Raw genomic sequence first — 15,753 nt, 5'->3', positions numbered from 1 at the left:
CTGAATTGCTAGGAAAATAGGCATGAGCCAGCAGAGTCCAGTAATATGAATCCTTTTTATTTTTTCATGTGTTAGAATCTTATTGCTTTTATTTGAGGCTATGAATTATTCTTCAAAGTGTTTATATTATTTTAAAATATGGTCCATTATAATAAGTGAGTATTTGTAGTCTTTATTAGTTATCAGATAGTGGCATTAAGAAGTATGCTTGTCAACGAAAAGTTGTAGTTGGTTAAGTTATTTGGTATTTCTAATACATGACATAGTAATAGCTATAAATTTTTGAAGGATCCTGAATGTTGTCTTACTTAAATGATTAGTCAGCAACAATGTGATACTTAGTGGTTTTAGGAATTTTATTGTTATAAGGTGTATAATTGAATAACTTAAGTAGATATCAAATCTTATACAATTACTTTCTTTTTTGTAGAGTTTTTTGCCAATTGACATTACAGTACATCTTTTTGTAAAGTTATAAAAAGCAACCATTTTTCTTTCTTTCTAAACTAGGGTGTCAGTGTAGAAGCAGTTGACCCAGTGTTCCAAGCTAAAATGTTGGATATGTTGAAACAAACCGGAAGGTAAGCATTCTAAATAATCTTTTTGTAAAGGGAACTATTTTTTAGAAATATACCTCACAATAATAGGTGTTTGTGAATATTATTCCTAGGGGAAATAAAGCCATATCGTTGACATAATAGTATCTGTCAGTATCAGTGTTATATTCTGCCTATGTGTTAATCTTTTCCCTCCAGAATGAAAGAATTCTGCCATCAGAAAACCACCTCTTATTAAAATTCTTGACATGGGCTCAAGCTTACTATGTCTAGGATTTTGAGTTACTGTCTTGTCACTTGTAATTGAAAGAACCTGTGTAGTTTATGTATTTGAGAATTGCAAGTGAATGAGATTTTGAATATTAGTTTGTAGATATGTTTTACAGCAAGGAGAACCTAAATTTTCTTAAGTTTTTATCCTCTAACCAAATCTCTCAATAGTTGTCATTCTCTTGCTCAAATTCTTCTACTGTGGAAAAAACTTCAAAATTAATGTTAGCAAAAGGCTCAGCAGCTGAGCAGAACAGTGCAAATTGGTTTTTGACTGCGTTCCTAGTTCTACTGCTGGTTTAATTGATATTTAATCCTTTCACAACAGTGGATCCTGGTGTCCATTGTTAAAAATGTACTCTGTGCCTAGAAATCCAACTCCCAGAGCTAAGGAGTTAAAGAGTAGATATTTACTTGAATGCTGAAAGGGTAAAAACTGGCTCTGAGAAAGTGTGGTAACAAGGTGAAAAACTGAAAGCCTTATCTACCACTGCTAATGTGCAACTCTTAATGATAGCACTCTTTTGTCACACTTATTCATTTCTGTGTTTTCTGGGTAATATGGTGTACAATTTCAGAGTTTCTAATGGTGCTTTTTCACACCTGTGTGTTTTTCATCTCTTCTTAATTTATACCCTGTTAGTGTGTTGTTTCTTTTCATATCATAAATATATTACTTGTTCTGTTCTGAGCATCTGAATGCCCTCTTTGTTTCAGGCCTGAGATGGTTGTTGGTTGGTATCACAGTCACCCTGGCTTTGGCTGTTGGCTTTCTGGTGTGGATATCAACACTCAGCAGAGCTTTGAAGCCTTGTCGGAAAGAGCTGTGGCAGTAGTTGTGGATCCCATTCAGAGTGTAAAAGGAAAGGTAGAGTCAATTCTATCTTTGTTGCTGTCTATGGCCACATTCTGTTTATGTGTGGATTAAATAAAAATCCATTTTGTTTTACACAGGATTTTTAATCACACCAAAACCACTTCATACTTAGAGGGAATGAAAGTTTGCAAGTCAATTAATGTGTTTTGATATTATTAGCAGTTTAACTCTTTAGGGATTTGGCTTTTTTTATGTTTATTCACCTAGTGTCATGTATGAATTTTTTTTATTCATAAATTTGAGGATATTAAACCATACTAAAAGCTGCTGTATGTATTTTCTTACTGTTTTAATTGGCTTCACTCTACCTTTTTTTACTTTTTAATGGTACACTTAGAATTGGCATTGTATTATAAAATGTCTATTGGAAGGATTCTGTTTAATGTTGTGCAGGACATAATCTGGAGTTAAATGTTCCAAATCCTTTAGACAATGGAAACTTGCACCAAAGATTTGGTATCAGCCATTCATGTATCTGGAGTAAGGACACAGATGAATGATTAAATATGCTAAATGATTCTGAAAAGAGAGATTTACTTGCAAAGCATATTGGGTTATAGTTGCTCTTTGTTGAAATCTCTTTTGTTCTTATTTGGTTCTTTTTTTTTTTTCGTTCTTTCTTTCTTTCTTTCTTTTTTTTTTTTTTTTTTTTTATTTCTTTCTTCCTAGCCCCATATGCCATTTTCCTATTTCCTGCCTCATGACAGCAGGGAGCAGCTCTATTATCACCTTCACAGAGCTGTCTGCAAATGTGAGAGGCAATTCGATTTTGCTCAACCACAGGGAGAGTGGATTAGAAAAACTACAGAACATACAGAAATTGGCTAGGTGGTTACTGCTTTAAAATACTGCTGAGGTGTCTTGTTTGAGCATGTACTTCCATTGTAGTGTAGAATAATTGTTAAAATAAAATCACAATACATTTATGGAATCCTTTTTATTCAGGTTTCAAATAATTTTTAAAGTGCTTAGAAATAAATATTTGCTTGATATCTATCAGACCTACAGTTTTATAGTAGTGTAGATTACATTTACATCTGCTCACCAACTTGAACAAAGTAAACATAGTTGTTAAAACGTGGAGTTTTTATTTATTATAAATTTGGAGTTGAATGTGTCCTGATGTATTATTGTGATACATAAGAATTGAGGTCTTCTTTAAAACGTAATTCTATTAAGTGAAATTTAGCTTCAGAGACCATAACTATCCACAAAAACAGTAATAATAAGAAGCTGATATACTAGACAATTCAGAATGGATAACTTCTTTGGCTTGCTACATGTTTGTGTTTATATTTACTTAGTTTGTTGTTTACTAAGCATATTTGTATCAACTTGGTAAAAATCAAGTTGATTTTTATCTCTAACACTCCTTGGTTTTTGAGAATTAAAGTACAATATAATAACTCAAGTTTAAATCTTTGGTATTTAAGGTATCTTTTTAATAACCTAAGTAATTTAATTAAACAAAATTACTGTTTTAAAAATACATAGTTTGCTTTCGATAGCCCCTTTGCCACAATAACTAGTTAGCAATAATTAAAATTTACTCTTAAGTATAATTTTAAATAGCAATTAAATAATACCTCTCATTAAGTATTCTAAAATATTGAACATTTTATTTCTAGTTATAATTCATATTAAAAAGTGAATATTATTTTAAAGTACACTGATTATATTCCTGTTAACAATATTAAATCTAGCTTTTTAAAAAACTTTATCTTATAGTAATATATATTACTGTCTGTGTCATGAAAAATATTCTTGAAAAAAGTTAATATAATTTTATAGTTGATGACTTTTACCACTTGTTGTACCGAACCTGCAGATTCATATGATTATATCCCTGAAATAAGGATCCAGATTATTGGCAGTAAATCAACTTCACCTAGATGGTGCTTGAGTTTTGTTGTAGTATAGGATTTTTTTCAGTGTCAAGGCCTCTTTGCCAAGTTGTGGTGGCTCATGCCTGTGATTTTAGTTATGAAGGAGGCTGATATCTAAGGATTGTGGTTCAAAGCCAGCCTGGGTAGGAAAAGTCTGTACGACTCTTATTTCCAATTAACCACCAAAAAGCCAGAGGTGGAACTATGGCAAACAAAGCCCTGGGACAATGCCCAGGGTCTGAGTTCAGGAATCAGGATCAGCACTCACATGCGTGTGCATGCAAGTGCACCCAAATAAACACACACACAAACCTCTCAACACTTACGAGCCAAATTAAATGCTAGAAAAAACATGAACATGGTGTGAGTTAAATTATTAAACTTAGTAATACAAAGTTATAAAATGAAGAGTAGCATAGAATTCTCCCTCTCCCTCACTGTATATGATTGTTCAAAGCTGTCAAAATATTTAGGAAGTCAATCATTAGATCAGGAATTAAATGTCAATCTATATGTAAGTGATTTAAGTTGGGTCACTTAATATTTTTGATATCTTTCTTATATTTTTTTTGTTTTCTTCCAGTTTTACTTGTATCTTTTGAGTAATTTGATAATAGGGAATTCTTTGTGAACTTGTCAGTCTATTAAGTTTGACTTTCTTTAAGAGTGATTTGATCGTAGTTTTACTGAATAACTTCTGTGTGCCTAGTATTGTAGAAATAACCATTTCAACTTATCATACTAATTCTTTTCAGTAATCCTAGAGATAAGCACAATTAATACCTTTTGTCAGAAAAATGGTTGAAGAGGGAAATGTCAGAGATTACTTTGCCAAAATCAGACTGTAAGAAAGCAACAGAACATGAACATAAATTCAAATCTATAAAATTTGAATGCTCGAGCTTTTTAAATTTTTAAATGCTAGGCTATTATAAACTATATAATCAGAAATAAACTCAGGAATGGTAAGTGAATCCTAGAGATCATTTCAGGATCTTTCATTAGTGTGGCTAGACGTCACTCCTTTCAGCACTAAGTTAGGTAAAAGAGCTATACATTTCCTCTAAATTGTTAATAGTTCTTTACATTACATATACTGGTATTATGCATTTTTAAGAAAAATTCTGAGTCATCCCTGTCAGTTTTTCTAGACAGTGAGACCACTTAAATGATAAAATACACTATGATAAAGAATCTATTGCACTCTTTCTTCTAGATTGCTACAAATGATTTTTTTTCAAATTTTTATTATCAAACTGATGTACAGAGAGGTTACAGTTTCATACGTTAGGCATTGGCTACAAATGTTTTTAAATGATAGAGATGAAGACAATGCTAATTACATTTGAAATTTACAAAGAGAGTAATTAATAAGCTCATGAATATTACCAGAGAATTCTGCTCTAAACTGATCAGTGAAATGCTTTTCAGGATTCAGGTTCTGTTTTAGTTTATTTATAAAAATATATATATTCAAATATTTTAAGCTTTGTTTCTTAAAATTGCACTGTGGCAACCTCTTGTTTTATATTTTTTCACCTTATATATTCAAATTGCAACTTGACTTGGTCCAGTAGCAAATCAGAGTTAATCCAACTATATACCTAAGCTGCTTCTTTAGGAAGAAAAGAACAACAACAACAACAGGATACTTAGGGCAAGACCAGGACTAACATACAACTTGACTGTGATATTTTAACGTATTTATTGAAAAGTATAACTAACTACTTTAGAGAACTTACTCTCCTTATAACAGGATCCTTGTTTGTAAAATATTCACATATTACCTGCTGACTGCAAGCAGTTGTAGTATCTGGTTGCAAACACAAAAACTAATGACCATTTAATTGTCAGTACATAATTCAATGAATTTTCCTAAAACATTTTTATTTAAACTGATGAGAAATACCCAGTAGATCTTAAAACATGTAATATTTGTATTGTTGAAGATCACCTATATTACCCAATTATACGTGATACATCTATAGTTAATGATACTGGGGTACAAAATTAATTGAAAATATTTTTTTGTTTCTTGAAGATATTTCTTACATAGTGTCAGTAGTTAGTAGTATAATATTCTGCCAGCTATACACCATACCTTGCATACTAAGACACTGCAGAATATAGTAATATTGCTTGTTTTATTAAGTATTAAGTAGGTTATCAAGGACAGAAATAATTCAATAAATACTCTAAACTGTGTGTACTGGTATACAATATAGTATTACTCTTGTAGGAAATGTCTTTAAAAAGCAAAGTAAATTTAGAGAAGGTAACAAAATAGTATATACTGAACAAAGTTAATGAAGCAGGCACTTAGCTTCAAGAATGGAAAAGGTAGGATATCACTCAGAAAAGAAGAGCTTATGCCATGTGGGGAAAAATGTAGAAATACTATTGTAACTCTACTCATTCTTTCACAAATGTAATGTAAAATTAATAGTATTATTTATTTATTTATTTATTCACTTATTTTGGTGGTATGGAGTTTGAACTCGGCAACCTTTGCTTGCTAGGTAAGTGCTCTACCACTTGAAACATGCCCTCAGCCCTTCTTGCTCCCCATCCTCTTTATTTTCTGCCTAAGCCAACTGGGACTGCTATCTTTCTCATGTAGCTGGGATGACAGGCACCTATCACTGTAGGTACTTACTGGTTGAGAAGGGGTCCTGAGAACTTTTTCCTGAGCTAACCTTGAGCCAGTCTTCTAACCTCAGCCTTCTAAGTAGTTAGAATTTCAGGCATAAGTAGTGTTTTCAATAAATTTTTACTTTATTTATTTATTTATTTATTTATTTATTTATTTATTTATTTATTTATTTATTGGCCAGTCCTGGGCCTTGGACTCAGGGCCTGAGCACCATCCCTGGCTTCTTCCCTCTCAAGGCCAGCACTCTGCCACCTGAGCCACAGCGCCCCTTCTGGCCGTTTTCCATATATGTGGAGCTGGGGAATCGAACCGAGAGCTTCATGTGTAGGAGGCAAACACTCTTGCCACTAGGCCATATTCCCAGCCCCTACTTTATTTTTTTATTTCTTTCTAGAAATTATCTTCAAGTAGTTTTATAAGTGAGTTGCTGTTCAACAAGGCAGATTATGAATGTAATGTATTTTGCTCATTTCTCACATCCATACTTTCATCATTATCCTCCATCCTTCCCAAACCCACCATTCCATTAATATTTTACTAACCACAGATGAGGCCCTAGCAACTAAACACATGTAAGAGAAATGAGTTAAAAGTGAATGTTTTATTGTCTATGTAGAAGGTTGTCTTTCTCAAGAGAGGAGTACTTGTCCATGATGTCTTCTACTAGAAAATTGTGAGGTAGTGGAGGTTTTAAATAATTCAAGTAATAGGTTTTTTTTTTTTTGGTCAGTCCTGGGCCTTGGACTCAGGGCCTGAGCACTGTCCCTGGCTTCTTCCCGCTCAAGGCTAGCACTCTGCCACTTGAGCCACAGCGCCGCTTCTGGCCGTTTTCTGTATATGTGGTGCTGGGGAATCGAACCTAGGGCCTCGTGTATCCGAGGCAGGCACTCTTGCCACTAGGCTATATCCCCAGCCCCAAGTAATATTTTTGCTTTAAGCCTTTAATTAAAAAACAAAAAGGTATGTGAATACAGGGCACAAAGTAACAAAGAGCACAAGTTTCTGGACAAGGTGACATTCAAATTCAATTTTGCATCATAACCTTGAACAAGCTACCTAGTTTTCTTTTTCTTTCTTTTTTTTTTTATCAGTTGGTGTGAGAGACTGCATAATGTCCCCTTCTGAAAATGTTTATGCCCCAAATTTATTAATTTTTTTTACTAGTCCTGGGGCTTGGACTCGGGGTATGAGCACTGTCCCGTGGTTCCTTTTTGCTCAAGGCTAGCACTCTACCACTTGCACCACAATACCACTTCTGGCTTTTCTGTTTATGAGGTGCTGAGGAATTGAACCCAAGGCTTCCTGCATGCTAGGCAAGCACTCTACTTACTGCTAAGCCTGCTACCTAGTTTTCTTATCTAAAAAAACAAGGGATTTAATACCCATTTCATAGTATTACAAATATTGTGAGACATTCTGTATAGTGATTAGAATGTATATCACATAGTATGTAATTATTAAATATCGTATGAAGTGTCTATTATGAATATATTCCCTTTGAATGTGGAATATAAACATTTATGGAAAAATTATAGAAAACTTAGGATTTTCTTTTTTTTAATTTTATTGTCAAGGTGATGTATGGGGGAGGGTTACAGTTACATATGTAAGGTAGTGAATACATTTCTTGTCAAACTTTTTACCCCCTCCCTCATTTTTCTCCCACTTTCCCTCCCTCCAATCCCCCAGAACTTAGCGTTTTCAAAGTTGTCTTTCAGCATACTGAGGAAAAAAAGTGATTATATTATATTGAAGTTCTGTCCTATAAAATGGTTTGTATATGATGCATAACAACCTTGTATTTCAATCATCATTCTGTTTTCTCCCCCACAAGGTTTAGTAATTTTTATAGATTATTCATTTTACAGATTATTCATTTTTTGAAGGACTGAAACATGAGATTAACAAGGTCATTTGAACAGTTTGTTCATGCACATTAGTCTGGATGAATTTGGACCTTTGTATAAGGAGAGCAGATCTCAAATTTAATATATTGTTTGTTTTTGCAAAGTAGTGAAAGACACCTTTCCTGCTATTGATTGATTTTTTTTCTTATTAGTGTACCATAAGGATCAATTAGGGCTATATAATTCTAATTCCTTACTACACACACACGCACACATGCATGCACATGCACGCATGCACTCACACACACACCATGCCTTGGTCTAGTGTTCCAGATTGCTACAAGAAAAATGAGGAAATACTATAGAGTGCATGAAAATTCCATTCCAGATGCAGTTCTGTGAGCATACCCTTCCAACTCTTGGAACAGAGTTAGTTACTATATTATCTTTTGTTTGCCTCCTGTTTGTCATTCATCCCTTTTTTGAAATTTTATAACACTCTCAGACCTTGTGAGAATGCCTACAAAAATGTTATAGATGCTAATGTGACTGTTACTGTTTGTCATTTAAAAACTTGTTTATAACATTTATTTAACTGCTATAATCAGAATTTTTTTTAGTAATTTTATAGGAAATAAAAGACACTGTATGAAAGGAAATGTACTCATAATCTGACTCATGTAATTATAATTCCTCTGTATATCTATCACCTCTATAATAACAGTAAATTGATAAAATTGTTTTTATTGTAAAGGATTTACAGAGGCGTTACCATTACACAAGTAAGCTAATTCAATTAGTACATTTCTTTTTGAATAGTGTTACCCCCTCCATTTTCTTCCACTTCCACTGCTCCATTCCCCTCCTCCCCAAGTTGTAAAGTTCATTTCCAACAGTGTTTAGTGAGTATAGCAGTTTTATGCCTTATGTGATAAAAGAATAATCTTCAATGGGGATAAGTGTTCCAAGTTGAGTTCTTTTACTCTACAGCTTCCATATTAGTATCATCTCAAAGCTAATTTATTTTGCGTTATTACTTGCTGTGCATTTGAATGATTCAAATGTGTCTCAAATTACTTTGAATCCAACTGTTTAAGCAAAAATGCATCAGAGTCTTTAAGTCAGTGTCCCATTATCTGTAAGAATAGTACTTATTAACTCTTTGTTTTACTGAATTCTTTAATTCCTGTGTCATCTAATTATCTGTGGTCATTTGTTTAACACACACTTGTTGTTCACTGTTGTGGGGCAGTAGCAGTATAAATACTGTATTCTAGTTAATAACAGCCATTGGTAATTGCAAAGTTTTTTTTCTAGACTTAGGTCTTAGTTTTTACAGGTATAAGGTGTTATTGTAATTTGTTAAAGAATTTAGAATTATAATTGGTAAATTTTCTTCAAAGCAATAGTTGATTTCTCAGTGGTGTTGTTAGGCTTATATTAAGCTGTTTAATAGATGCTTGTTCCCACCTTTCACATTACAAATAGCTTTACTAAAATGGGGAAAGGCCAGAAAGTCCATCATAGCTTCCTAGAGGACCACTATTGGGTGACTTTATTATTGTTTAATATCCCTGTTGTCCTTTGTGTACATAAATACATAAAGTATTATATAATTACACAGGAAGTTGCTTTTAAGCTCTTTTCTTTTAATTTCTGAAGAAGCAAAAATAAAATGAGACTCACCAGAAAAAAAACAACAGCTTTACTACATGTACTTTTTATTCCAAATTAGTGTTTTTATTCTACAAGTCAGTTTGCCATGACACAGGAAAGTTAGTTTATGAATTTAATCTAACATCAATAAGAAAATGGGAAGAGTATAGATTGTTAAAGCTAATTATTAGGGCTTGGTTTTTAAATAGATAATTGATTCCTATTGTCTTCTCTTTTCCTTCTTGAATTTATTTAACATGATTCATAAGACCTAGTAAAAAAACAATAACCAAAAAGTCTTGGCTTTTTTTATTGTAAGATATACATACATTCACGTGTGTGTGTGTGTGTGTGTGTGTGTGTGCGTATAAAACCAAATTTATTTATGCCACCTGATTTGTTGTAGGAAGGACATCAGTATAGACAGAAACAATTTTTCTGTTGAATAACTGAATTTTAGCCTTTTGCTTTTGTATTAGGATAGCTTGATGATAGTTCTCTAAACTTTAGTTTCCTCACTTGTAAATTGATATTTTTATTATTGCCAATAATAATGTGCCTCTTATTTCTTCAGGTGATTAGGCAGGACAATTCCAATACAATATTTAATTAAAAAGCAAAATTAAAAGTGCTTAAAAATGCCATACAGTAAGTTTATTGAGCTTTATTTTTGCCTAAATAGATTTGCCTTTTGAGGTAAGAGTTTTTTTTTTTTTTTTGGCCAGTCCTGGGCCTTGGACTCAGGGCCTGAGCACTGTCCCTGGCTTCTTCCCGCTCAAGGCTAGCACTCTGCCACTTGAGCCACAGCGCTGCTTCTGGCCGTTTTCTGTATATGTGGTGCTGGGGAATCGAACCTAGGGCCTCGTGTATCCGAGGCAGGCACTCTTGCCACTAGGCTATATCCCCAGCCCTTGAGGTAAGAGTTTGAAGACTATAATTTGCTTATTTACTTGAGGTGGTATCAACAGCACAGGAAATGTATCTAAGTCCCTTATTCTTCTCATATACCTGCTTATTACCATGCTAAAATGAGTGAACTGTAGTCTTTATTCTTTAGGACTTTTTTTTTTGCCAGTCCTGGGGCTTGGACTCAGCCTGAGTTCCTGGCTTCTTTTTACTCAAAGCTAACACTCTACCACTTGAGCGATAGCACGACTTCTGGCCTTTTCTCTTTATGTGGGGCTGAGGAATTGAACCCAGGGCTTCATGCATGCACGGCAAGCACTTTACTACTAAGCCATACAGCCCTCTCTAGGAATTTTTAATTCTTTATATGGAACTATCAAATAGGCACACCAATTGTGTTGGCTTAGTATCTATACCACAATGGGATCTAAAATCACTTGATCATTTTATGTATACTGACTAAATAGCTACCAGAGAGAATTGTCACTCTTATATTGGGATCAAACCAGTGACCCATGGGCAGTAGTCTCTGAGTTCATTAAAAGTCCCTGAGGAATTTAGTTTTAAGTTTACTGTTCTTTTGTAACATATAAGCCTGAAAACATCCATCATAAATGATTACAAAGAGATTCTTTTTTTCTGACTTTTAGCACTGTTCAGCCTAGTAGTACTCTGCTTTAACTGTGTCAATTTGGATACTGAAAAGATAACAGGATGAGATTAAGCATATAGCAGATGTATTTGGGTGAAATATTCATGATGGGGAAAGAGCAGAGCCTTCAGACAACTGGGGAAGAAAAGGAAGGTAAAATTGGATGGAGAAAACCCAACTGTAACCTGGGTGCCTGTGGTTCATGCCTGTAATCCTAGCTACTCAGGACACTGAGGATCTGAGGATCACAGTTCAAAGGCAGTTGAGTCAGGAAACCCCTTAAGGCTCTTTATCTATAATTAACTACCAAAAAGCTAGAGATGGAGCTGTAGAGTACTGTAGAGTGCAGGGACAGTGCCTAGGCACTGCATTCAAGCTCCAGGACTAGCACAAACAGCAACAACAAAAACCCACTGTTATAGGCTAATAGGGATCCTTCAGGCAGAATTGATCTTCATAGGTGTCTTTTGGTAGTAAAAGGATCCTAGTATCATTATTATATCTAGTCATTGGCTTAGAGCAACCCAAAAGAAACATGACCTGGGGAGTCCTAGGGCATCCAAAGTGTTAGAGATGGAAGTTAACTATTCTCTACAGCAGGTTTTGTAGAAATGGGGTCTGAATGGAGCAGCTCCATGTCAAGAGTTAATAACAGTAAGAATTACAAACACACATATACCTAATTTTACCACCAACTGTGAGACATTATTCATGACCAGAGAAATTGAAATGTTAAATAACTTGTCCTAGGTAGCTAGCAAGTGATAGAACTAGAATTCTAACTTAGAAAAGATCCTGACTCTCTTGTGTCTCAGAAGCTTAAGCTCTTATACCATACTGACTGAATGCATACACTAAAATACTTTACTAAACTTCCTTTTACAACTTAAGTAAATTCATTTCACAGTGTTTTGTGAGTCTAAAAATGTCTAATTACCTTTTTGCCATACTAGTTTCTGAAAATCGATTTGTTTTCATTAAAGCATATATGTTCAAAACTTGTTTAAAACTCTTTGAATTTTGATGCATGTCTTCACTTGTCAAAAAAGTATGTTATGCTACTTTTATCCCATCCCCCTTTTCTCCCAGTATATTGAAATTGTAGTGCAGATCTCTAGCTACAGTAAGCAATTCTCCAAGGATGAAGAAAGAAAATGTACATACACATAGGAATTTCTTTTCCAGAGCTAAAATTGACGTTTTATAAATAATTTCCGTGTTGCAAACTTGAGACTAAGAAATCACAGCAATTCAGTGATATGCATTTGGCATGAGTCAGTTTTAGTTTTTAGTGCTTTTCATTGGAAATGGCATAAAAAGTAAGAAATCTCTGAATTTTTTATGCTGTGGGCTTATAAGAGACATAAGATTTTTTTTTTTTTCTGATAGATGTGTGGCAGTGCATAGAAGCAGAAGTAATGAAATGGTCACAAAGCTCAGGAGTATTTCCCAGGTCACATGCACTCTTAATTTTTAAAGAATCTAGGGACAACTTGAGCAGTTGATAACAGGTCATTTCTAGGTGATAAAGAGTGTTTGATATGGGATGTTGCTTTTCTTTCCACACTTCTCATTTCTGTAGTGATTTGGAGATTCATTTTAATTGATGGTAGCTTTCTATGTTCTTAAATATGTAGCATAGTTGGTAACTGAGTTTTCATCCCTTTTTTTTTTTTTTACTTTCCAGCACTGATTTTTTGAAACCCTATTTTATATTTAAAAATTCTTAAGACATTAATTTTATCTCAAATATTTCTCATAATTATTGACTTCAATATAAGTACAATTGAAAATGCCACTGGCAGGGAGACAGGAAAAAGAAGACAACACACACACACACACACACACACTTAACATTAGCCACTGCCAGAAGTATGCATTTTTTCTTTAAATGCTTTTGTGTCCAACCAGTTTGAAGAGGTGTGCTTGAAAAAGTAGCATCCTTTGAAAGTAATTATGGACTGGTGCTTTGGAAATTTAGTCTAGTCTTTCAGTGACCTAGCAGTTGATAAGAAAATAGGAACTTAAAAATAGCATATTGGATGAACCATACTATACTCATGAAAGAAGCCAAAACAATATAGTTTAGACTGAATTTGAACATAATTCAAGTTTCTTGTCCTAAACAGGATTCGTCCTTAAAGTGAAATGATAGGTCATTTGACCCATTGGCATGCTTGGAATAAACATGGAATTTAGCATTGTTTTAAAAACTATTTTGCTTTTATAAGCTAAGACAGATGTACAAAAAAAATGTAGTTTTTATTTTGTATTGGCAGCTTCCAAATATTTAGTATCTATTTCCAAGAGTTGCAATTAGTAAAGCAACCATGGTACTGAAATCTGCACATCCCACAAGCTAATTATATTTGCAAGGTCAGAGTGAATACATATTTTCAGAAAAATAAAGGGTTATATAAATATGTGTCTTCTACTTGGCTGTTATATCACAGTTTGTTGATCTGGAGTATAATGTGTACAATTCACAAATTTGTCTGATAACAGAAAGTGGTGTGTGATTGTGTTTATTTTACTAACCAGTATATTCACAGCAATCACTTCCAAATATCTCTCCAGTAAAGATGTGTTAATTACAAAACAGACAAGGTCTTCTATTATATTAAAGCTACTAACAAGAAGACAGCAGGAATCACACATGTAAATAGCATCATCAACCCCTATTTTAGTCCTCTGTTTTGATCTGTGAGTTGCGCATAGACCAAAGGTGCTATTAAAGACTGAGTGTATGAAATAGGCAGCATTATATGAACAAAATTTATTCAACAAGAAAACAGACCTTTAACATGAATTTAACAAGCCTGAGAAATTATAAACTATCATATGCTGCAGATTCATGCAGTGATAATAAACAAAAAAGGAAAGTAAGAGGTTTCCCTAAGCTAGCCAAACTGCTAATGGTTTTGTTATAAGCTGTCTACTGTTGCAGTGACCTCTGAAAAGTCTCAAGGCACTTGTACCAGGAAAAATTAAATGGTCAGGCAAGTGAGTAAATTCAGTGTTGTTTTTAGGACTTCAGCATGGAAAGGAATTTTACAAGTAGTGCACCCAGAAACTATTCTTCCCATTTCAACTTGGAGGTTTTCATTATTACATATTAAGGAGGTGGTTTTTGTACAGACATTTTTGCTTAAACAATTTGAGGTTCACAAGACAAAATGGAACAGATTAATGGATATATGATTCAAAAGGAATTATTTAGAAAATTCACATATATCCAAAAGTAGATTGTTTTTCCAGTACCTTCCCTAATACTTAAATTCTTGGGGTTCTTTGTTACATATATTACCTCTAAGATTTATAATCTGAACCACAGAGTGACCACTTTACTGTCATTCTGTTGCATCATGCTGTAAATACACAAACATGGGGAAACATCTTCAGCTCATGAACACTTCCATGTTCTCACTAGGGCATTTTCTTGAATCTAACTGTGGTATAATTAACACCTTCTTCACCCATTGCTCATTAGTGCACTGGACATTAATGAGTCTATTTTGATAGGTTGCTCTAAAGGAGGAACCCACTTATTCTCACAGCAGAAAAAGCAATTATAAAACTACAGAAATTAAAATGTAGACTATTGCCATATTTATTTTTTATTGCATGCTAAGTCTAATTTTGGTCTGCAGGTTGTTGAGCATGTTAGTTTCCTTAAGACAGTTACTATAGTGATGGCAGCAAATTCCTTTAATCTTAGTGTGAAGTAATCATTTCTATTGGCTATCATTGCTACTCACAAATTGTCAATTTAAACGGGTCATTTCACATAGGCTGTAATTTATTAGTTGGACAATTCTTTCCTTAATTTTTCCTCTTGATTTCTTAATAAAATTACTTACTTTTATTTTCAAGTTTTTGTAAGAAACAGACCGTGATACCTTCTTGGTATTTTAATCTCTTTTTTATGATATTTGACACCTGCTCACATTGTTTTCCAGAGACTTACATGTAAAATAGCTGTCTGGTGTTTTAGTTTGAAAACAAGCATTTCATTGTAATATATATTAAAATTTCCATAGTGTCATGCTAGTTTTTTTTCCCCTACAAATGGATTTACTGAATTCTTAAAATGGAGCCATAAAATAATCAGACCAAAGTGATACTTTGCTCCTTAATATTTACTAATCATAATACAGTGGCAGTTTTAAATTATTACTTGTTTTAACATGTACATCTATCTATTAAAATGGCTATTTTTCTAACCATCATTGCATAAAAATGAAAAAGTTTCTTTGAATTATTGGAGCATTATTGTTCTAAAGATGTTTGACTTTATTTTGAGTCGAGGGGAATCTAGGAAATTTTGAATTAGAATAAGCTTGTATAGAAGCATCAGATGTGTTTTCTGTACTGTTCTGAATGTAAGTTAAGTATAATTGTAATATTTGGGCATTTCCTGGAAGTAGTTTGAAGAGTGTTTTTTCTTTA

At 33.5% G+C, this 15,753-nt stretch overlaps 1 protein-coding gene across 1 annotated transcript in view; it reads left to right on the top strand.

Moving 5' to 3' along the window:
• The window catches only part of Psmd14 (proteasome 26S subunit, non-ATPase 14), an 86,850-nt gene that overhangs the window by 49,204 nt on the left and 21,893 nt on the right, over nt 1-15,753 (top strand). The window contains exons 6-7 of the mRNA XM_048345336.1: nt 511-581; nt 1,545-1,695. Of these exons, the coding sequence (XP_048201293.1) occupies nt 511-581; nt 1,545-1,695 (222 nt within the window). The remainder of the gene's footprint in view (nt 1-510; nt 582-1,544; nt 1,696-15,753) is intronic.

Source organism: Perognathus longimembris, chromosome 4 (assembly GCF_023159225.1).
Source record: "Perognathus longimembris pacificus isolate PPM17 chromosome 4, ASM2315922v1, whole genome shotgun sequence".
Classification (NCBI taxonomy): Eukaryota; Metazoa; Chordata; class Mammalia; order Rodentia; family Heteromyidae; genus Perognathus; species Perognathus longimembris.
The sequence above is the reverse complement of the archived record's forward strand: the minus strand, read 5'-3'. Positions and strand labels throughout refer to the sequence as shown.